Below are 23556 nucleotides of genomic sequence, written 5' to 3' on the forward strand. Positions count from 1 at the left end.
CTCATTATCTGTTGCACCTTTGTCTCCCCCCATACTCACCCTTTCTCTCCATATTTCTGTGTTTCTTTGTTTGATGTCATCAGATGGCTGTGGACACATTTAGTAGGAAATGAGTATTCTGTTCCCCATCAATCAATTTCTCCATTTCCATGCCGGGATCGCTATTGATAGCGAGGCAGAGAGAAAATCAACAGCTGTCTCAAAGAAAAATGTCTTCACTTTTCATTTGTTTACCTCATACTTCTTAGACATGTGATATGTTTTCGGTTCTCTTTTCAAGTTTGTGTCTTCAAAATCTTTTTTTTTTTTGTGGAGCACAAGAACCTTTTTGCACTTGACTGAGGAAGAAACCCTATCTTGAGCTAGTCATGTCAATGGAGGGGCAGGTAAACTTACACCTGGTTCATACCGGACTTGGAGTGTGTGTCTCTGCTGTGTTCATCTATCCATCCATCTGTGCCAATCTCAGCTGACATAGGGCGATAGGCGGGGGACACCCTGGACAGATCGCCAGTCCATCACAGGGCCACATACATAGACAAACCCACTCTCACATTCATACCTACGGTCAATTTAGAGTGTCCAATTTACCTAATCCCCATATTGCATGTTTTTGGACTTTGTTTTTCTGACCGGGTCACAAACCCGGGTTTTCTTGGCCCTTGCTCCAAAGGCAAGAGTGCTAACCACTACAACAGCCCACTGCCGCATTCAGAACTGTTTTAATTTTGACAGATTAGAGTGTTCACACTCTGCTATTTCTGGTCTACTTATAAGTTTTAGTGTCTTGCAGTAATCTTAGTGTCTTGGCTGAATCTGAATACATGAAAACATAGTATATATTTTTTTTTAATTATTTGAGCAGCTGTATGTGGAGAAAGTGGAGGCTACAAAGAAGTGTTGTTGTTGTATGTTAGAACTATACCACGTCGCAACAGCAAACACGCCACACATCCAGTGTGAACCAGGCCTTAGGGCTTCTTTTATTTTACATGAATGTTTTTGGTTTTTTTAAATAATTTGTATGCATAATATTATTTAAAAAAAAACACATTATGAATCATGATGAGCCTTTATGAACTGACTACAACTACTTTTTTTTATTAAAATTTAGAATGTAGAGTAAACAAAACAAGATGTAACGTATTTTATACAAGCATACTGAACTCACTGTTGACATCATTTAAATCAGTAAGGTGGATGAACCAACTGTGTGCTGCATCAACTGTTGATATAAATTAACTGAACTTGGCGTGTCAGTCAAAGCAACATGGGGGAAATCTGTTTTATGGATGTTAGTAATATCACAAATTTAGTTATTATCTTGTACATTTCCATTCATATCATAAAAGCATTGTAATTTTAGTTGTTACATCCCTCCTTTATTGTTGTATCCTCTTACAATCTGCTACAGTTACCATTTCATCAAACCAACTCAGTAATTTCTTCAAGTGTGAGCTAATTAATTTGCTGGCCAAGTTCTCTCATATCAGCCGGCATCAAAAGTTTGTAGTCACAGGAACAACACTTTTGTCAGATAGTTTAAAAAAAAATAAAATAAAAATCTATTACGTCTGTCTCATCATTTGAAGTTTACTTCAGCCCAGCTTTCCATTATGATGGATAGAAAAATGAATGCATTCACTCCATTGTTTGGTATAATAGATGGGCAGTATCAAGAGAGATCTAGAGAGAGCCGCCAGTTATAAAGGGTAATGCCTGCATTTTAATTTTCAAGGGAAAGATTTGACTTCAATGACTGATGACTTCAAATAGCGAGGACATGTGGATGAATGATGGAGATTAAATCTCTGACCTCCATCCCCCCCATCCTTCTTTTTTCATTGCGGTTGAAATGGTGAGAAACTTTTGCGTTTCCTGTTCCCCTAAAAATTCATAAATGGCATGTGGCAGTCTCACAGAGAGGATTTGAAACGAGTGTAGAAATGCAAGCATAGCCATGATCATGAAGCACACATGTACAGCAACTAACATCTGCCGCCTGTTCAGTGCGCTGACCTCAGTGTTTCAACCTTTTTCATGACTGACTTAATGGTGAAAGGAAACAAAAGAACAGGGAGTTCAAGTTGTAAGAGTACAATGGACAGGGTGCTTGAAAAGACATTAACCTTTTTTCTCCTTGCTGTGTGTGTGTCCAGAAGATACTCCCTATAATGTGCTATTGTGGAGCTGTCACACTGTCTTCCTATGAGTTCAATGAGATGCTTGAGAGGTACACAGTGCCTTGTTTAGGACTTCTCCACTGTCCATCTTCTTTCATTCATGGATCAATAGTTGTCTTTATTTGGATCCCTCCTTCTTCTCCCCCCCCCCCGATCCTTCCATTTGTCTTTGACAAGTCAGCTCTAAATGTCTGCTTTAACTAGCTGCTTACAGCCCTCCTCAAAACACATTTACATGCACATCAATCATGCTGTCAGAGGTAAAGGCATGATGCCGTGTAAAAACCAGAATTGGATTATGGCCTTGTCTCATCCCTGACACTGACTGCTTGGCTGGCAGACTGACTACACTCTTGCCCATGTTAAAAAGCTTCACTTATTAGTGGCTTGTGTTTTTGCATAGTGCTTAAAGTTTACTGCATGCACGACACAAAAACAGCCTTTCCTCTCTCACAGTAAACCACGTCTTACGTGATGTGTAAACTTGTAAAACGATATGTTCGTACTGTTAGTTTGGTTGTATAATGAATATACATGAACATGCAGTCAGCGATTCTTACTGTAGCATCATACCTGATCAAGGAAGCCAGGGAGAAAAAGAGGGAGATGGTGCTGCCAATGAACCAGGCAAATGGCAAGGGGGTCATACTCACAATCTGGTCAGAGAGACACAGAACCAGCACTTTATCCGTGGTCATTTCAAGGAACTGTTAAACCAGAGTCTGAGAGATGCAACATCTACCCAGCAGAAATGGAAGTGGACACCTTCAGCCAACAAGATGGTTACAACAGGTCAGCAGTAGTTCTGGACTAGATTAAAGCAAGTGATGGAGCATGCATTCTCTTCTCATGTGTTTGTCTTTGCAAAGTAGAGGCCCTGAAATTAAAATTCTTATTCTGATGTTCTATTATTTCCATTTAACTTGGTTTGCTGAGGGAAGCCTGCCCTCTGCCTAAAGAGAGGAACCTGGGAGAACATCATCAGTGGTTGCTCAAACACTTTTACCACACCTGCCATGGGATTAGCCACTGTCAGCGCCTCAGTGAGGAAGATCATTGCTTTTGTTGAGACGCAGGAGAAGCTTCCATCATCTGCCAGGACCACCTGCTCTGATCTAATAGCAATGGCTGAAAATGAAGCTGAAAGTCAACCTGCAAGCCACTTTGGTTACACTACTACTTGGTTCCAGAAATTGCTTCCACAAGAAAGACAGCATGCTGATCTCAGAAGTCTTGAGTCTGATTTTTCTCTTGGAGAGTCTCTCTTCACCACACCCTGGAAGAATCACGTTGAGGAGTCCAATGAGAAGAACCTTGTAAATTGATGCTGAGCTAGTGGCAGGATATTGAAGAATTGTATGGTGGACGTGGTGTGAGCCAATTGGCAAGACATTGTTATAGGGTAAGGACAGTTTTTAGGCTTTTGTGCAAATTATGTTGGTTCATGTGTGGATATTCTTTCTCTACAGTATCTATGCAATAGACCCACTCACGTTGTAATTAATTGATAAACTAAACAACAGCTTGTGGTTGTATGGCTGTAAAATCTCTTATGAAGATGTAACAGACTTCTGAAGCTGACTTCAAACAGTAGGGCCTTAGGTTAAGGGCAAGAAAAGTAAGGCAAATCAGGGATGTGTTGATGCAGGAAAACCCTCTGTGGTTGAAACTAGGAGAGAGGAGAATTTATTACCAGGCCCATAATCACGGCTCATTTGAGTGTTTGATCCTAGACACTCACTCCTCTATGCAGAGTTCATACTACCCAAGGGTGGTGTATCATCTGCAGCTTATATTGGCAAACACAGCATGGTGAAAGAGGGGAGGTTTAACCCCTGAGGTATTGCCATCTGCTGGTGTATTGCCCCATTTTTTCTTCTTTCAAATGCAGGTAACAAATATTTTGCCATAATGTAAATGCTATTTTTTGCACGACTGCGTGGGCAGAATAAAAAAAATCACAGGGACTCCAGTTTGTTAATTATTTATGGCAATTAAGTCTTCTGCTTTTGTGGCCTTCAAGAGACTGAAATAAATGTGAATGTGAATACGATGCTGTGCCCAGTTCAACAACACTGGTTCAGTTGAAAACATTGGTGGTAACTCCACTTAGCGAAGAAGAAGAACTGAATAAAGGCTTAAGACTTAAATTTGTGACATTGAAAGTTGATGGTTGTTGTGACATTTAAATGTGATGCTCTGGTCTGTGTTTTCACTCTGTTCACTGCACTGAGCGAGTATCTCACATCAGGGAGTTTGACCACAAATATTTCACAATCCAATTACCGAGTGAAATTGGTTGTTTAATTTTACAGCTCTATCGGAATGATAGCCATTCAGTGAGCTTCCTAAAACCACCCTCGGCACCTTTCTCATCTGAGAAAACATTATGTGTGCATGCGTGCATATGTGTGTGTTTGCAAAAGGGGGGCACTGACAAGAAATATGAATCAACCAAGGTGATGATAACTTTGGCACTGACAGTGTCATTCATTGTCTTTTATTCATTTTAGACGGCAGCAGTTTTTGACAAAAATATAATTGTTTACGAAGAATGAGTCTGGGAAAAAAGGGGGGGAGGGGTCAGAGAAATTGGAAAAAGCTAGAGAGGGCGTTCTTCAAGGGTCGGTGAAAAATGTAAGGCTCCACAGTAAACATGACTGACATAACAAACTGCAATGTGGGAGCATGTGTACCGTAATTATGGCTTTATTTCTCCCTGTTCCTCTGTTTAATGGTCTGTCAATAATATTTTACATCTGTAATGAATGCACTTATTTACATAAAACACACACCTTGACCATGCCTACAGTTTATGAGGTTTTGAGGTTTATGGACTAAAGATGTGAGACCACATATTACTCAAAGACAGTGTGTAACTGGCCAGTGAAGCAGCTTTCCTATGGCGGCGTTGTTGGAAGCGCTTTCCCACTGCAGCAGCTTATATTGTCCTATTTAAATTGTGTTAATGTCCTGTTTGTAGAGAAAGGGAATACAGTATATGGTGTCTGTGTGTGTCAGTATACATACTTGTGCATTTAATCTATATTTATCTGTAGCAGAGGGTTTATTCGATCACTCCAACATGACTTTGAGGGCAAGCAAGGGCAAAGAAGAGTTACCAGGTTGAACTGATAACATTGATTTTGATCAAGATTGATTAAAGAAAAATACAGAGCGAGCGAGAGAAGCAGTTTGACATCAAACTTCCCAGTCTTCCTTAGATCAAAATTACAACCTCAGATGGGAATGAGAATTTTAATTATAACTTGCGGCTATCTCATCTCTGAGTGTCTGTGGAGCTAAAAGACTAATCCCCACACACACACGCACTCTCTCACATCCCCCACCCATACCTTCACAAGCCACTTTGTCTGTTATTTAATGGGCTTTTTGTTATCTATCTACTTGGGTTTACCAGGTACTCAGAGCCCCTCACTGGAATGTTCTGGTATTCTGATGAGACGAGCAGAGCTGTGCACTCCACACAGACGATACCTGTACTCAACACATTTCTAAAGAATGGCACTCATATCTTCCCCAAACGTATCCTTTTTATGATCACTAACCAGAGCCTGCAAATTGTTTTATGAACAAGGTAGATATATTTATTGGGGGCATAAAATGCACTGGTGCCAAACAATGCAGTCCCTGTCAGGTTGATTTAATAATGGGGACCATGACTAACAATCAGATTTGCCCTCTGAGGGTGGGATGTTTAGTGAAAGAAGTGGTTTGACTGGTCAAGATCAGAACTATAACCCAAACATTAACATAAAAAAAAAAAACAGTTGTGAAAGGTGTGAAAAGTGTGTGCGGCTTGCATTTTTCTATCACAACTCGCACTTCTTATTTAATTTACACCTCATATTCTCAATACATATGATTTTCTTTTGGAACATTTGAATACTGTTTTGTGTGAACGGCAGAGTTAACTTGACCTGTGGGATTTAAACACAAAGTCTGTGTTTAACTTTCTTTTTGTGTTGTATGTAAAAAGAGTTTGTTGCTGGGACCTGAAGCTGCACGTTGATTAAAGGACAAAAAGAGCCTTTAGAGGTCTGCTACTAAAATACCTCCCATGTTTGCAATCATTTTTCTCTCTCTTTTTGCACAAGTGTGCAATGAGTATTTCTCAACATTAGAGAGAATAGGCCAGTAAATGTTTTCTGGTGTGGGCTGGGACCTTATCAAAGAAGTGGCTCAGTCTGTAATTAGTGCCATAATCACCTCTTTAATTACTACTGCTCCATGTCTCACCCTGCTCCCTGTTCCTCTACCTGTTTCGAATCAGCATTCCTCTCTTATTGTTCCCCAATCACGTTAATTTAATTTTTTTTGTTCAGTTTATGGTTTGCTTTCTCCTGCTGTTACTTTCTTCTTCCCAGTCTGTCACCTCGGTTCTTCACCCGTGAGGATCTCAAACCACATTGGTGAAATCTCCTCATTAGTACTACATTTGGCCAGTGTGACTGGAGGGAGACCAAGTGATCTTAGCGCTGAACAGCTCAGCAGAGCTCCGAGGGGTCAATGAGTTGGTTAAGAAGTGGTGTTTTATTCTGCGCTGTGAGGATGTGGAGTTTTATACTTTCCTTCGTTTACCTGCACTTTACATCTGTGAGTGGGCTCACACTCAAGAAAGTGAACTAGAGAAGTGGACTAGAAAGTGAATTACGCATCACAGGGTAAATATAGTAATCAACAGAGACAAACCAAGAGAGAGGACTACATTTTCTCTACATCCGTGACTTGAAAGATCTTTTTGAAGCCTGCACTTTTTCAACAGTTTGCAGTCAGTATCTTTTTACAAAAACAACAATGCCATCTTGACATTGTGTGTCCTTTAAGATCTTCTAAAGGGTTTTAGTGCAGTTTAACAATGTTTGCTTGCATGCTTCATTGCAAAGACCAGATGGGGTAAATGGAATACCTTTTTAAAATGTGTATTAATAAATAAATAAATCACATTTTTATCGACTTTTGTGAAGTGCAGTGGTTGGAATAGGTCTCCTTATTTGCAGATTATTGTCCTTGATACTTAACATCATACCATTTGGAATGGATATTAATAATGGGCACCATTTTGCCTTCAGGGACCAACATCCCTCAAAACACAGACTCAAATTAATGCTCACCAATATGGGTGTTAATAGGGAGATATTAACACCACAGGTCTGGATCGCTTTATATGTAGCTACATTGTATTTCTTGTGCTGCTGTCCAGTACACATGTACCCTTTTCTTCCCCAATCAAATCCAACCTGTCTGGATAAAGCATAAAGGCTGTACTCTCACCCATCCATGACATCATGTCTGGAAATGCTCTGCTTTCAAGGGGGAGGGGGGGGCATCTCATTTGCTTTGTCCACTTTGAAACCTACCCCAACTACACATGGAAATAAGATATATTAACTCCATCCAATAAATTCCTGATTTTGTAAAATGCAAAGAAGTGGGCCGAGAGCTGAGTAAGGGGAGGAGGGAGAGTGGGGAGCAGTGCAGGGCAAGGGACATGGTCTGGTACTGAGTTGCAGCTCAAGGTGAGTCTGGCAGGAGTCTGGGACAATGAGCCTTGCACTGGTTGGATAAAAGGTTGATGAAAGCTTGTACCACTAAAGCAAACATAGACTAATGGCATTTTTTCCACTATATAGTACCGCCTTGGCTCGCCTGTATGCGGTTTGGTTGGTTTTCATTACAATATAGTACCTCCTCAATGTGGGCGGAGTCATCACAGCACGGCTCCATGAAACTGCTGTGACTTTGTTTTATACGCGACACACACAAACCAGTGACGAGTGACTTGTAAAGCAGTTGTTTTCAGTGTAACTGAATCATTCGAATCAGTTAATTAGAAAGATTAGTTTGGTACTTCCTGCATGACTGGAGCACAGACTCCATCTGACACAGAACTGAAAATACAGTGGCAGGGTTTGTGATGCGGCTCATCGCCCGTGATCACAGGCTTTCAGCAGTACTGTCGCTAAATACACCAGACTCCTTTGTTAAATGATGAGATTTTAAACATTTCCTTGCTAAATGTTGGAGATTAGCCCATGTTTCAGGATTGTTAAGTCTTTTTAACTGATCTACAGTTCGGCATTGTTCAGTTTGATTCTTGTGCCTCATCCTGTGACGGCACTCAGCTCGCTCGGGACCTCGTCTGAGCAGGCACTAAAAAAGTACCAGGTACCCGGTACGAGGTACTAGGTACTATGGCTGATGAAAAAGCAAAATAACTGCTGTACAATTTCACATAGATCCAGTGTTTCATAATTAGTATTGCATGTAAAATATATTATATAATAATGCATTCTAAAGTCTCCAACTAGTTTCTGGTTTCTCTACTGTTTATCCTCTCAGGGTAATCGGGCACTGGGCTAGCGGCCGTGTTCATCCTGGACAGGATTTTTAAGACTCTTAATGGAATAAAGCAGATGCTACTCTGTGTTTGTGTGAGGTTCTGCCTGTTCATGCCATTGTGGTTCCTTTCATTTGTGTCTATGCAGGGTTTGTGTTGATTTGTGTTGGAAAGAAATCAGCTGTCTGTCGTCTTGTGTATGACTGCCAAGGCCTGGGAAGATGTATCACACACACACACACACACACGCAAGCGCACATGCACAGAAATCCTAAGACAGCCACCATAGAGCATCTTGGCAGGTGGCATATCGTGTGCTGTTCTGTATTGTGTTTTCTTCTTTGACTATTGATACCCCAAAATATCCTTCTCTCAACTCTCTCGTTAGCCCCTCACCAACACCACTTCACCCCCTCTTCCAATTTCCACACTAACACAATTAGCATCTCGTCAATAATGCTCAGCATTTCATTTTGCCGCTTTAATTAACAAATTCAATTTGTTCGAAACTGCTGTGAAAACAAATTAAAAGCACGGCAAATTAAAAGCCCTCAGTTCCAACGGATATGGCTAAGGTGATTACAGATGCGGCAAATGACTGTTTTCTTGTTTGTTTTGTCTCGAGGGAGAAAAAAAAAATCTTGAGAAGAGGGGAGACCTTGTCTGAGGTGCCAGGACAGTCAGATCTGTACCTGCAACAGAACGGAAATCAGGCCTCGCAAGATGGAGGGTGAAGAGAGGCCTGGCCAAGGTTGGCATAGGTGTAACAAGGATCAGTCACAGTATACAATGTAAACAGCGTTTCAGGCAAATTTACAGCGCAGTAAAGTTACATAAGAGAAAATGTATGCAAGATAAGAAATGGTATTGCACGCGCTGAGAACACCTCAAATCTTAAAACAATCTTGGCAGGTGGTAAATCCACAGAGAGACAGGAAGTGGAAGTGGAAAATACACTCACCGGCCACATTATTAGGCACATCTGTTTTTTAACACAAATACTTTACTGATACAGCTGTGTAACAGAGGAAGACACAAGGGATAGAGAGAGATGGAGGCAGATGATCCGCTGTGGCAACCCCTAAAGGAAGAAGAAGAAGACTTTAGTGATAAAGCTAATCCCTTGGCAGCAGCTCAATGCATTATGTAGTCTTGCTGAAGTTAAAACTGAGCCTCAGAATAGGGATATAAGTGTCTTTGATCATGGCATGGTGTTTGGTACCAGACAGGCTGGTTTGAGTATTTCAGAAACTGCTGATCTACTGGGACTTTTACTGGGAGTTTTTTGAGAATGGTCCAATAAAAGAAAGGAAATATCTGTATTGATGCCAGCGGTCAGAGGAAAAAGTTCTGACTTATTTGAAAGGATAAAAAAAGGTCAGAGGAGCTCAAATAAGCACTTGTTAGAACCAGGATATGCAGAAGACGATTTCTGGACGCACAGCATTTCGAACATTTAAGCAGGAGAAGACTTTAACTGTGTACTAGTGCACCATGATGACCTGGCCCATGGCTTTCTTCTCTTTCTCCACGTGGCATGGGGGGGTGTGGACATGGCAGTGACAGTGTTGGATTGTTCTGAAAAAAAAACAGGAATTGCAGGGTGCCATTTGCCATTTAGCCTGCAATCCAGTGATCACACTGCTCAACCTTAACACCAATACGTTTTGTCCATTTGTGGTGTCCATAAAAGGAAAAGCCTATGCTGCCGAATGTGCAGAGTTTTTATTTTCTGTCCAAAGCCTGCATGCCTGCTCTTTGCAGAGAGCTGGTAACTCAGCAGTCGTCCTTGTCGCTGGCTTCATTAGGACATGATTTTGAGTGCGAATCTCAGAAGCTGACAAAGACACAGCTAGTACACTAGTGGCTGGCGGTTAGTCGTCACTTTAATTTCCAAACGTCATCTATATTTATACTCACATACATCTATACAGAGGAATAAATGGGGTTTTGCCCTGAAATGATATCTTTGAAATGATTTAGCCATCTCATCATGATACAGGCCAGAGGTTACAGTTATCAGGGTGTATCCAAATTAAAAGAGACACTATTAAGAAGCATTAAGCTATTGCATTTAACCTGAGGGTGCATTAGTAGAATTTAAAAGAAATAAATATTTATTAGGTTATCTTTTGTGACTCACTTTATCAAACTGTGGCCTGAGTTAAAGTGATCGGACTTTACTTTATCAAGCAAAACATTTTATATTCAATTTAGTTCAATTCAAACAAGAGCAGCGTGGTGTAAATAACAAAAGACAAAGTCAGCACACAGCAACACAGCAAAAGGAGCCAAATAAAAAAAAACACATAAGAAAAACTTAATGAAACAATACAATAAAATATAAGGTATCCATCTTCTGCTTTTATTTCGTACCTACTTGTACCATTGACCTGTCAGTTTTTTTGTCCATCTGTACAAACAGATTCCTGTGGCAATGCCACACATGACATCTCACACTGACTGTGTTTGCTGTCCTGTTCAGTGTCTACACAGACAATTATAGACAAGAAGATGAGACGCGTGCTCCACAACAGCTCTACTCAACCTCTTGACCAGACCCATTTGCAAACAAACACATTTGCTTCACACAAATAAATTAAACTTGCTGTCAGTCAGGTACTGCTCATTTAGCTCGCATTTCAAATACATTTTTATAGCAGTGGTATCAAGTTGACCCTTTAGTGACAGTGAGAGGAGGTGAAAAAGAGAGAAGACACACCGCATAGCACTGACACGCTTAGCACTGCTTGTAAGTGTTGTCTCTTTTTGTGAGTTTGTCCTCTTTAAATGAACTTGCCATGTGAACATCCGTCTACTTTTTATTTTGTTGTGATGTTTCCCCTCCTCTCCTCTTTTTCTCAGTTCATCTTTCTGTTCTGTGATTAGAGGTTAGCAGACACCAAACAGCGCATCCATCTGGTCCACACACTCAACATCTGGAGAGGGTGTTGGCTGCAGTGAGCACAGTTTGATTGTAGGTGTGTGGGTGCGTGTGTGAAGTTTTTTTTTTTGATTGGATTCCTATTTTGCTGCATTCGTCAAACTCTTTTTTCCAACTCCCTTTCTCTCTCCTCTATGAGCAGCTAATTATTGTCCGGCTTAATTACCAGTAACACAGCAGTGCAGTCTGCTTCAGCTTTAAAGAACTATTCAGCACTTCATCCCGATACCTGATTGAACTCAGCTAAGTGGAAAAGTTGTGCTGGGGAAAACGCTTTAGTCACACAGCATTTTGTTTAATTTCTTTTCTAAAATGTCTCCCACTGTCTGGTTACTTGAAGATAACAGACATTTGAATTTGTTTTGGAGGATATCAGGAAAGAAATAAATATAACAGGTTTTGAAATGGGAAATGGCAGCAAAACACAAGAGAGGAGAATTCTTTCACAGCTTACACACCAGTCTTGTCAGATCCATAAAGACAATAAACCAATAGGAACATACACGTCTCCTGACCTTCAGCTCCAATTAGGCCCCGAGGAGAAATAGGTGAACTTTTCAACCTTGCGTCTTGTCAGCCGATACTCCAGTAGGGTTGTTTTGAAGACTGGGAGATTGGCAAGTCAGTGTTCCAGTTTACTGCTGAACTGAAGCACGAGTTTCAGTTTAAGCTTAAAAGAAAAAAAAACTTTCCATAAAAAAGTTTCTTAAATTCTCCGACAAGAAGTCGAAGTCCCATATGGAGGAATTTCATTTTCATTTTCAATCTCTCACAGTTAATTTAAGGCCCCCTAACAGAAAGTGATGGAAATATAAAAGAAATATAAAGAGGATTTTCCACTCTACTGGTGATATATTGAAGTATTTCCTAAAGATAATAAACAGCAGAAGAGGCCTCAAACTGTAATGTAATGGAAAATACTGCTTTCTTTTACTGGTTGATGACGAACACTGTGGCTTCCATCTCTTTTTTTTTTTATTTTGCTCCACAATCTGGATCACATCTGCATTCATTCATACTGACAGTGCAGTTACATTAATTAATTTCACAGGAATTGCTTTTTTCACATTAACTACACAGCAGACCCTTTTGGAATAAAAGAGCAATCCTAAATAAGTGAGCACTGCTTTGTAGAATAATAAAAAGTAATCCAGTCCAGACAAAAAGACATGTCGACTATAATATGATTTAAAGAGTAATGTTCCCATCCTGCCAAAGCTTGATCTCTGCTCAGTGATGCTGCAGGGGTTTTCTTGCCTGTGTGTTTGCCACAAGACGGGCGTTTATTCAGCTTTCTCTGGTAAATACCAGGTCACTACACCTGCACTCCATCAGGCAGGGGTCAATCACAGACCTTTGGGGAGATGATGTTAGGACAAAGTTCCTCTGGATTGTGTGTTCAGGTTTCAAGTTAGCTACGGCCGTCCTCAGGTCATTGATTGGTCCCCGTTGCCCCAGTGTCAAGATGCCATCATCGATTCTTTGCCAGGTCACAGAGGATACGCTTAGGAAGCTCTGAGGTTACCTGTTCATGCACTCATGTCCCCTGTGTCTCTCACTCACACACACAAACAATACACACATTATTATATATCATATTTGATAAATACGACAAACAGAAAACATGGAGAAAGAAGATTGTAGTAAAGCTATTTCATGAGGTGATGTGCAGTTGGACAGCTGCAGTTCATTTCTCTAGCAAAATACAAACTCTCCCAATAAGTAATGCTGGTTTCTTAATGTTTCTGGCACAGTTTGTGCTTTTGACAACTGTCCAGTTGTTCAGATTGACCAGGGAGCTGGACTGAGTATTTGAAGAATGTCTGCTAATCAGTCATGGGTTACAATTTTTATTACCTCCAACTTTAAGGCCAGTCAGTCCACAGAAATATGCTATAATTGACCTTCAGACCTGCAAACTCCGTTGAATGACACTTTAAAACCATAGGTGTCAGTAAGTTAAATTCTGCATTTACATGTATCTATTTAAATGTGCAAATACCACTTTAATTTGTAAATTGCTTTTTCTGTTTTTGTTTTTTCTTAATTGTGTTCAAATGTGTGCTCGATGAGCCCTTGAGTTGCCCCCCTGCAGACAACTGAAGTTGTTTTTAATTGAATTATTGAACTGAATTTCCTCACTCCCCTTTTGTCCTTTTTTCAGCTTAGATTTTACAACTTGGTTCTCACAATAGTAGGGCCATTTTTTTTGTTTAATTCCATGACCTTAAATTATAATGTGTGTAACTGTGTAATTATATACCGCACTAAGCGCACTGCGGTCAGTGCAGCTTTTCTCACATTACCTGCTCCACTTCTAATGTCTCAGCAAAAAATATTTTGTTACAAAGTATGGCATAGAATTTCATATTTATAGTTTTGCAAATACTAAAGTGACTGAGAGAAAAGGGCACAGCCTGCAAATCCATCTGCTGCTTCAGCACCATGGACAGCACCACAGTTACTGGAGGTCAGAGCAGCAGACGTCCACAAACTCAGCCATGACTTTAGATTTTGCTGTGAGAGGCACCCTGTTCTCCATGAATGCTGAGGGCTGATTTGATATAGTTAGCTTGTCAGGCTGTGAGCAGCAGCTTGTCCACAGCATGAATTATGACTCAGGTTTGATGCTTCTGTGTCATGGTCATCATACTGTTGTATAATGCCGCACTAATCTAACACAGTTAATGTCATACACAGTAACACCTACCTGAATTTCACAGCTGTTTTGTGTTTATAATTGAGCGTGTTCGACAATACTTGATACTGTCCTAAGCTTTTCTCTGTGTCATTCTCATGTTTTCATGTTTCATAACACAAAAGTTCTTCAGGGTGACAGTAGTGTGGAGCTGCTCACATTTCCAATTTCTATCAATCAGAAGCTCAGCTCAATTTGACTGCATGTTGCATTGGCTTCGATGCCAGACAAAGCAGTCAAAATCACTGCTTTCAAAATCACTACTACGACATTGGTATGTCGTAGTAGCTAATACACAGTATTAGAATTGAGTAAGTCAGGAGTCAATAATTAATAATTATGCACTCATACCTCCAACGATTTGTAGTTGTGTGTTTGTAAGACATTGTGTCATTATCTTAGCACCGTGAGGCTCAAGAGAAGTTAAGAATTGTTTTGCCACCTCACACTGTATCTATTTTTTGTTGATTGATTAATTGATTGATTGATTTGAGGAAGGGGACAATGCATATTAATAAACATTAAAATCTACATATGCCAGGTTGTAGCCTGAGGCTATTTTCTGCCTCGACAGGTTGATGTTATAGATTATACATTATACATTAATGGAAATGAAAACATGGTGACATGAGAGCTCACAAAAAAATGTTACATAAAGGAGGAAATACATATACAATAAGTGCATAAATACACATATAAAAACAGCCGTTAGTAAAGTGCCTGTGAGATTGGATGATAGTAAGTGCTAATATTTAAGACAGGTCAGTTGTCGTACATGTTCCTGTTTTTGAAAGTATAAAGCACATGCATAAGTGCTTGATTGCAGACAGCCGCTTGAAATTGGTTTATGTGGAAATGCACATAAACCTGCTGCACAAACCAAATTTATAGATGGTCGCATGTTTGGTTACCCCTCAAGCACAGTTTTGGCTGCTTTTAAAATGTTGCATTTTATGTTTTTTGTTTTTTGTAAAGCCATCAGTGTCACAGAGAGCTTACTAGTTATTTATTACCAAAGAGTTAACACAGCCAGCACCTCCATTTATTTCTCTTTGTTTAGCCAGAGATCTGTCCCCCATTCGTGGTTGTGCGCAAGTGTCAAGTTGAGTTTCGACACCCACAGTAAATCTACTGTAAACTTTACTCGAGCCATAGAGTGTGGTGCTATGTGGGAAATTATGCTATCATCTGGTTGGCAGCATGGTGCCAGTCTGCTTCAATAAAAGTCTGAATATTTGAAAAAAGTCAAGTGGTGCACCATGGTCATACCAGCGAGAACCACCAGCTCCATACTTAGCTCTCTTTTAATTGGTCTTCATGAATATTTAATGCAATTGAGATGGAATTAAATCATGTTTTTTTGGTATGAGAAACCCAATGGCATGGAGTGAAATGACTAGGTGCGTGTGTGTCAATGTAAGCGTATGCATACATTGAATATCATATTCATGTTAACATCAGCAGCATTTATTACCTGCTTCTCATCACATTATGAGATTATTTCAGTCCGCGCTGTGTCATAAAGGCAGCAACAGGAAGAGGATATGTGCGTCCTGTGCAGGTGGTCACTGCTGTCCTCTCCTATCACTCAAGAGGAAGAAGGTACTCTCTGCTCTCAGAAGGAATAAATCTTTTATTTGGTTTGTTGTATTTTTAACCAAGGGCTCCTGGTCACGCAACAAATCCCAGCTCTCCATCCGTCTGCTCCCTCCCCTCTCTCCTCATGTCTTCACACGTTACCTGATACTTTCAAGCCCATGGAGACATGATCACATTTCTGCTGGCCAATAGGAATTTTCCCACTGAAATGATCCCATATTGATTTTCTTTCCCCTGACTTTTTGTTAAAGATATAGTATCATCTCTTTTCCCAGTTTTCGATGCGATCATTTCTTTGCACATATTAAAAGCCTGCTGTATTGTTAGGATTATCTCATCTGGGACTATTGCATTTTGTAGTTCAAGAAAGCCGTACATTGTGGCCACCTGTAATCCTCTTACATTACTCAAATGTGTTGATTCAAACGGCCACGCCCTGACATTTCCCAAAACAGCTCATCGGCCATTAGCTCATTCTTACCTCACCGCCCCTCTTTGTTACTCAGGCATGATGACTCAGATCCAGTTTAACACGCAGATGGGCAAAGAGAAAGCAGTTCCTCCTCTGTGTGTGTGTGTGTGTGCGTGTGTGCGTGTGTGTGTGTGCACTGTAGAGGTAAAGATAGTGACTCAAATGAGGTAGACAGCCGGGATTAGACGATGGGATCAGAGGTAGATGGGAGATGAGTAAGCCTGTTGGCAACCGTTCTCTCACCATCAGCCCCATCAACCCCTTTCTCCCAGCCCTCCATCCATGATAGGAAGTTGTTTGTGTATTAGTGCAGGTGTGTGTTCATTGGTCACTAGACGCAGCTATGGGACTGATGCAGATGCCTTTTCCTGCACATGATCTCATCCACAGAGCAGGGCCATACAACCCGCATCACAGCAACAGTTGATGCAGTCCTGTGTGTAGTGTGTAGTGTAATGTTAAAACTGTGTCTTTGTTGCCGGACAGGAGAGAATGGGAAGAATTGTGTACAACAGCAGTGTTTTTCCTTCATTTTAAATTGTAAAAACAGTATTTTAACATGCAGTTAATTGTAAACTGCCAGATATTTGAAGTTATTCTGGAAAAATGGGCAAAAGCATGTAATTACAGGACATTCTATGGTCCTTTTATGGTTAAAATAATCTAAAAAGAAAAGGTAGACATTTTTAGGGTTAGGTGTTAAAGGGTCTATCCATTTAGTTCAGCTCCACACAACTCTCTGTGTTTGTTAGTGGAGTGGTGTTTGGATCTTGTAGCACTCCGGAGACGTTCCTGAGCTGCACACAGCAATATGGCACGAGTAAAGCGAGATAATTGCGAAAACATGAAAACATGAAACCTTGTTTATTTGGCAGTTTGATGGGATAAATGTTCCAAACATTTCTGTTCACGGAGACTCACACGATCACCTAAATGTAAACACTGCAGTTTAGACAAAATGCCTTACTGGACATTGCTTATTCCCTAATGGGGCTATTAAATTTATTCGTGTTAGCAAGGAATCATATGATTTGTTGAACGTTAAAGGGCTCATTTGTAGAGAAGTTAGAAGTTAGGGATGTGGAACAGTCACATCTTTGGGTGTTGGGCTCAAACTACTTGCTAAGGCTCAGGAGTGGATTGTCTTTCAAGTTAGAGAACCTGTTACAATAAGAAAAGTCAGTGGTTGTGGAACAATCAGTTGTATGTGAATATAAATAAGTTTTGTTGTTGTTTTGTCGAACCGTAAATTCCTGCCAGCCCCGATGTAACCTAGGCTTCACTGCTCTGTACCTCACCAAACTTCTGTCCTCTCACCTTTCATGCAGCGAGCAGAGGTTGTCTGACTCTTTAATGTAACTATACAGGCTGTAAAAAGCTGCCTCCACATTTGATGTATGAGGTTGTTTGTACAAATTATTCTTCCTCAACTCTACCGTGTGTTTTGCCATCTTTCAGCTAGTGGTTGTATTTATTGTCAGGTTCACTCTCACTGCTCTCATCTGCACAATATTCTGTACAAACCACTAAAAGCTCAATATGTTAAGTCATCTGTTGAGCACCGAACGGCAAGCAGACACACTTAGTGACTAGCCAGGTATTTTCCTCAGAAGCAGTTGGAGACTAAAAACAGTGGTAGAAGTTAAGTTAATATTTAAATATTTGGAGCTAGACTCTGGTGAAAGTCATTATTAAAAGACGGAAATTGGAAATAAACATCCCCACATGATAAAAGGTTCCCATTTTATCCCACAGCTATGTCAATTTTCCACTTTACAAAGTGGAAAATGTAAATTGGGTGGCAGCATTGTAATTTAGCCATATTGACTTAAAATTAATTTCAAATCAGCTACCAAATAATGGTTGGATTTAGTTAGCGGCCACCCACTCCCCTCCTCTGCCTCTTCTATCCGTCTATTTCCTCATTCTCTCTTTTCTGTGTGATAACAATCAGCAAATATGAAAAGTAAATTTTGGAGGAATTGTTGGCAAATGGGTTTTGGGTAGATTGTGCATGAATATTTAATTTAGTCATAAAGTAGGGGTTTAGTACGTTAATGGTTTTTCCACTGCTGTTCCATTTCAACCCCGACCCAAACATCCACCACCCCATTATCCTGTTCCTTCCAAACTACGATGGTAGCACAGCCTGCTGCTATTTAGAATGCTGATTTGTTTTGTTAATGACTATTTATACTGATTAGAAAATTATAGATTTGTTTAGGGGCGTGGTGATGGTTGACAATGATAACAGCTCATTAAATTAACAAAGAACCTATACTATTCAGAAACTACAAACAACAAGGTGGTTTGAGAAAAACTTAGCTGAGTTTGTCTTTTAGTCAGAATAGGGATGGAAATAATACAACATTATGGATGTCCACTGCCTTGAAACACGTCAGGACTCCAGTCCCATCGTCTATATCAGTATTGTTTACCCTCTTCTAGCCATGGGGCCCCAGAGTCTGTGCTGGCTGGCAAGATGACTGTGACAGCTGGAGTCGCCGTCACCTTTGGTTCCCGTCTGCTTACTCGTTTTTTGACCTGCTAACACCAGAACTGGCAGGTCCAGTCTGGACTCACCTGTGGTAAATATCTTTGGACTTATGCCACACAGTTCATGTGCAACTAATGCTTTAACTTCACCAAAGTTCTGCATAAGGCCTGACAGAATAGTTGATTTGTAATTTCTGTGGTATTTGGACACTAAAAGATGCTGACAATCATTGTATTGTCTCTCATTTTAATAAAAAAAAAAATGGCCTCTGCAGCTGGTTTAAGCTGTTGTCACTATGGCAATGAGAGGGCAGTGGCCTCTCTGATGCTGAGCTGACTTCAACAACCAGAGTGTGATGCCCAGCTCTTGGCCATGTTTGATAAAGTGTAATTCAATCCTATTTTCTGGCCTGACATGCTTTTGCTAATGTAATTCTCTCTGTGTCAGATCCCCCTCTCTACTTCTTTGTGCGTGTCTCTGTGTCCCTCCTGAAAAACACTAAGCACCTTATCCATGCTAAAGACTAACAAAAGCAGCAGAAGGTAGAGCAGTGGTAGTGTGTTGTAATTCTCGACTACAGATTCATAAAAAGTACTGGCAGACTGAACAGTACTCACACTTTTCCATCTGCTGGTTGCAGATCGACTGAGCATTTGTGTGCACAATACTTTTTTTTAAAATGCTGTTAGGTTTAGAAGCTCTTTTATTCATGATATTTTGTGAACATACAGTACAATGTGTCTTTTCCTGGTTCTGTACACGTGCAATCATTCACATCTATGACACAATCTTTAATAAGAAGTCGTTTTGAAGTTATGCACATAATATTCAATGTACCATAGTTTCACTTGCAGAAATCAGTCGTGCCAGTAGAGGGTGCCACATGATTCAAGTGATAATTTCATTAATGCCTCTTCTGATATCATTGCAGGACAATTTGGGCACAGCACATTTGTATTTGTTTCTACTTTTGTTTAGTTTCATTTTGTGTTTATGTTTATGGCGTACACTCTCATTCTCATGTTCATTACAACTGCAGAATTATTATAATTATTATTATCATGAGATTTTTTGGTTTTACAGTGTATAAAAATATGAGGATGTGATAGTTATAGAGCTCTATTTTGCAGCAGCGAGAAGAAGTGTTAACGTTCCTCTGCTGTTAGTAATCCATGCTGTGGCGCGATATCTGACTGACTGTAGCAAGTCAGCTGTGTGTCTGTGTGAGTGTCAGTCTGTGTGTGTCTGTGTAGAGTCAGTGTGTGTGATCCGTCTCCTGTTGTCACACTGACCTCTGCTGCTTACATCGTCTCCCACTTCAGCGTCCGTAACACAACACGGGGAACCAGAGACTCATGTTCCCATCTAGTCCATACAGTGCTCTGCATATGGGGACCCGAGTGTTTATACTCAAGGCTAAATAAGAAAATAAATCTAGTATTAAAGCACACTGGCTCCAGCCCAAAAAAATACATGCATACCAGTGGAGCATCTGTATTCTAGGACTACTTTAATGTTTTATGGCTCCTCTATGCTGGAATGACCTTCTCTCCTCAGGAGATGTTCACACTGAGAATTTTCACCACTCCCATATCTTTCTCATTAACCCACTATTATAATTTGCACTATAAACAACATTGTGTTTGTTGTATTAGGCTGTACCTTCATTCCTTATTGTACGAGCACATATTATGTTTAACTCCTAAATAACAATGTGCCGTAATACCTAAGTGTACACTACACTTATAATCAAAATGAAATTGTGCAAGTCGGTTGCTTCATGAATAAAACATCACTGATACACACACTGTGACACATACGATTAATATCATCAGCTGGCTAAGCTATGAATAGCCTCATAAACCCCTCCTCTCAACACTTTTCTCAGAGCAAGCGGGAAACTATGGTGGCCTTGGCGTACAGAAAAGAATGTTGTTTTTCATATAGTAAGCTTTCACTTCAAATTAAATGTATGTTCTGACCCTCAGCTAAATTACAAAGGAAAGGTTCTCATTTGACAGAAATGACACACAAACCCTCCTAAATGTTACACACTGAACCTTTGACATACTATATTCTACTAACACTTCAGATGAGGTTGGACAATAGATACTTCAAATGTTCTTTCTTATTTGAAACTTGAATAGACAGCTTATAGTCTTGAACCTGTCTTTATCATGTTTAAACAGACTGCACAGTGTGATGGCAATAAAAAAAAAAGACACCAACCAAGTTTATATTGATCCACTGTGAGCTTATTATGTTATTCTCTTTGTCACTGGGACGGTAGTGGAGACAACGCAGTTTACGGCAGTCATTGATACACAAAACAACGACGAGAATAACATTCAATCATCATCTATCTGTTGCCCCTTTAAGATAATCAAATGATTGGAGACCATTTTGACATGTTTAAGACGGAAAAGCACAGGTGTTACGAGGATTCTGTTCATTTCATGTCAGTCATCATTAACTTGACTGTTTACACCTGGGATTTTACGACCCGTCAAACTATATAATACTATATATGATATTAAACTCAGGGGTGGAAAGCAATGAATTACATTTATTGAGTAGTCTTTTTGTGTACTTTAAAACGTGTCATTTTTTTGGCAGTACTGTACTTCGCTACGTTATAAATCACATCCGTTACTGAGTAAAAAAAAAAATGTTGACCCATTTTGACTGACACATTATGTGTTAACATATTTTATTTTGTCAGCACTTTAATTTGTAAAGGTTTGCCTTTAATTAAAAGTAATTAATGTAAGATTTGTGTCCCCTTGTCCTTTTTGCACAACACAAGAAAGAAGCTCAAAAGTAACTCGTTAACCTTTACTTCAGTATTTCAGTACTCTTTCCATCTCTCATTAAACTATACTAAATTACATTACGTTTTTAACATTGAGAGAATGGGTCACATTGGACTTAACTTCTCTTTATTCACGTTCATGTTTGTTTTTAATAATACAATTATCAGAGTCATGTGACTGCAGTGTTTGCAAACTTGCGTTTAAACGTATTCCATCTCTGCTCTGAGTGAACCCTTGTCCACTCATGTTGTATAATATAAGTCACCCATAAAACCGTTGCTTAATTCTGAAGTATGTGTTTAAGTGGAAGTATTGAGAGAAACTCCACTCCAGGCAGCACTGTATGTAGAAGTGTGTGGAGAGTCTCTTTCCCTATTCCTCTTAGCAACTGGTTAGTGTGGTGCTTGAATATTAAAAAAAAAAAAGACTGTGCTCTGCTGTGACCTAACATACAGTACTGTCTCTCACACTCTCACACTCTCTCACACACACATGCACACACTCAAAGGCCATCGTTTCGTAGAATGTGAATCTTGTGTGTGTGTGTGTGTGTGACAGGGAAAGAGAGAGAGAGGTAGTCAGCTCATACCTCTTCTTAGCTGCTGGAGACATCAAGTGTAAAATTGCACTCACTGAAACGCATTCCATCAAAATCTATGAGTGCACACACACACACACACACACACACACACACTTCTTAGCACACTGCAGTGACCTCCATTCATTGTCGCAGCCTAAGCAAAGTATTACCCGTAACATTAACCATAACCTGTAAATGTCTAACCCTGAGGGACAGGAAGCTATTTTTTTATTTAAATTGTACACGTTAATTTATACTACTGTTACTCATTTAGTCCTGACATTATTATCTGTCTGAGGTGATGGATAGCTCACTGAGAGAGGAAAGCTTGAGAGGAGGCTGAATGAGTAACTATGCTCTACACGCATTTTTAAAAGGTGTATGATAATTACGGGATGTTGTATATCTGAGAAGTTTGTCTCTATATGTGGCCCTGTGATGGACCGCGACCCTCAAGTGGAGGATAAAGCGGTAGAAGATGGATGGATGGATGGATGGATGCATCTGGGAACTCATAATTGATGACTATTTATTACATTTGTTTAACTTTCCCTTCTTGTTTTTCTTCCAGCAACAACGAAATCTAGACCTGTTAACCATCACCAACTCAGGTAAGTCCCTGAGATCTAATAACCTCACTCTCAACCCTTCTGCCTCTCTATACTACTGATATAGTCTACAGCAAACTCAGTGTCAGTGTACTTTCTATATCCTCCTTTATATTTTCCTCTCATAGCTTAAAAGGTAACCTGCTTTTTTCTGGGTGATACTAGCTCCATACATAAAGACCTGCACAACCTGCACATAAGGTTACTGGAGCAGGGACAGACATAATGTTTTGCTTGTCACGTGAACATTCTTGTAAGAGATCTATTGCTAATTTAAATGTTTGCTGGTGTTAAATGTCAAGATAACATTTGCCTTGAAGCTTTTTTTTTTTTAATTAATATGATGTGAGACTCATGAATTCAGTTGTAGTCACAGTATGTCATAAGGGCAAGCGTGTGCCCTTGAGCATATGTTCACAAAGTACACGAGAGAGAGAGAGAGAGGGAGAGAGAGAGAGATGAGCGTCTTAATAAATGTCCACTGTCACAATACTTAGTAAAGTGTTGACATATCAACACTTTTACTTATAGTATCATCTTTGTATATTGACTCGTCATATAGGGGAAGATATATCAGAACCATTATTATTGCTTATTCTGATCTCATCAGCTCTATTAACATTCTAGCCATGTACGAGTCAACCCACGATCACGGTCTACGTGTTTATTGGGGCTGTGCATTCTGATATGTGTGTGTGGTATTTTTGTGCAGGATGCAACGTAGACTCTTTACACCCATTCTGCTCACTTTGCTTTTTGTGTTTACAAGACGGTGAGTCATTAAAATGTTCATATGGCAGC

At 39.9% G+C, this 23556-nt stretch overlaps 1 protein-coding gene across 1 annotated transcript in view; it reads left to right on the plus strand.

Moving 5' to 3' along the window:
* agbl4 (AGBL carboxypeptidase 4) overlaps positions 1–23556 on the plus strand; it is a 266168-nt gene that overhangs the window by 146147 nt on the left and 96465 nt on the right. Inside the window, exon 6 of the mRNA XM_058638217.1 lies at positions 22719–22758. Coding sequence (XP_058494200.1) covers positions 22719–22758 — 40 coding nt within the window. The remainder of the gene's footprint in view (positions 1–22718; positions 22759–23556) is intronic.

The sequence above is a fragment of the Solea solea genome, chromosome 9 (assembly GCF_958295425.1).
Source record: "Solea solea chromosome 9, fSolSol10.1, whole genome shotgun sequence".
Classification (NCBI taxonomy): domain Eukaryota; kingdom Metazoa; phylum Chordata; class Actinopteri; order Pleuronectiformes; family Soleidae; genus Solea; species Solea solea.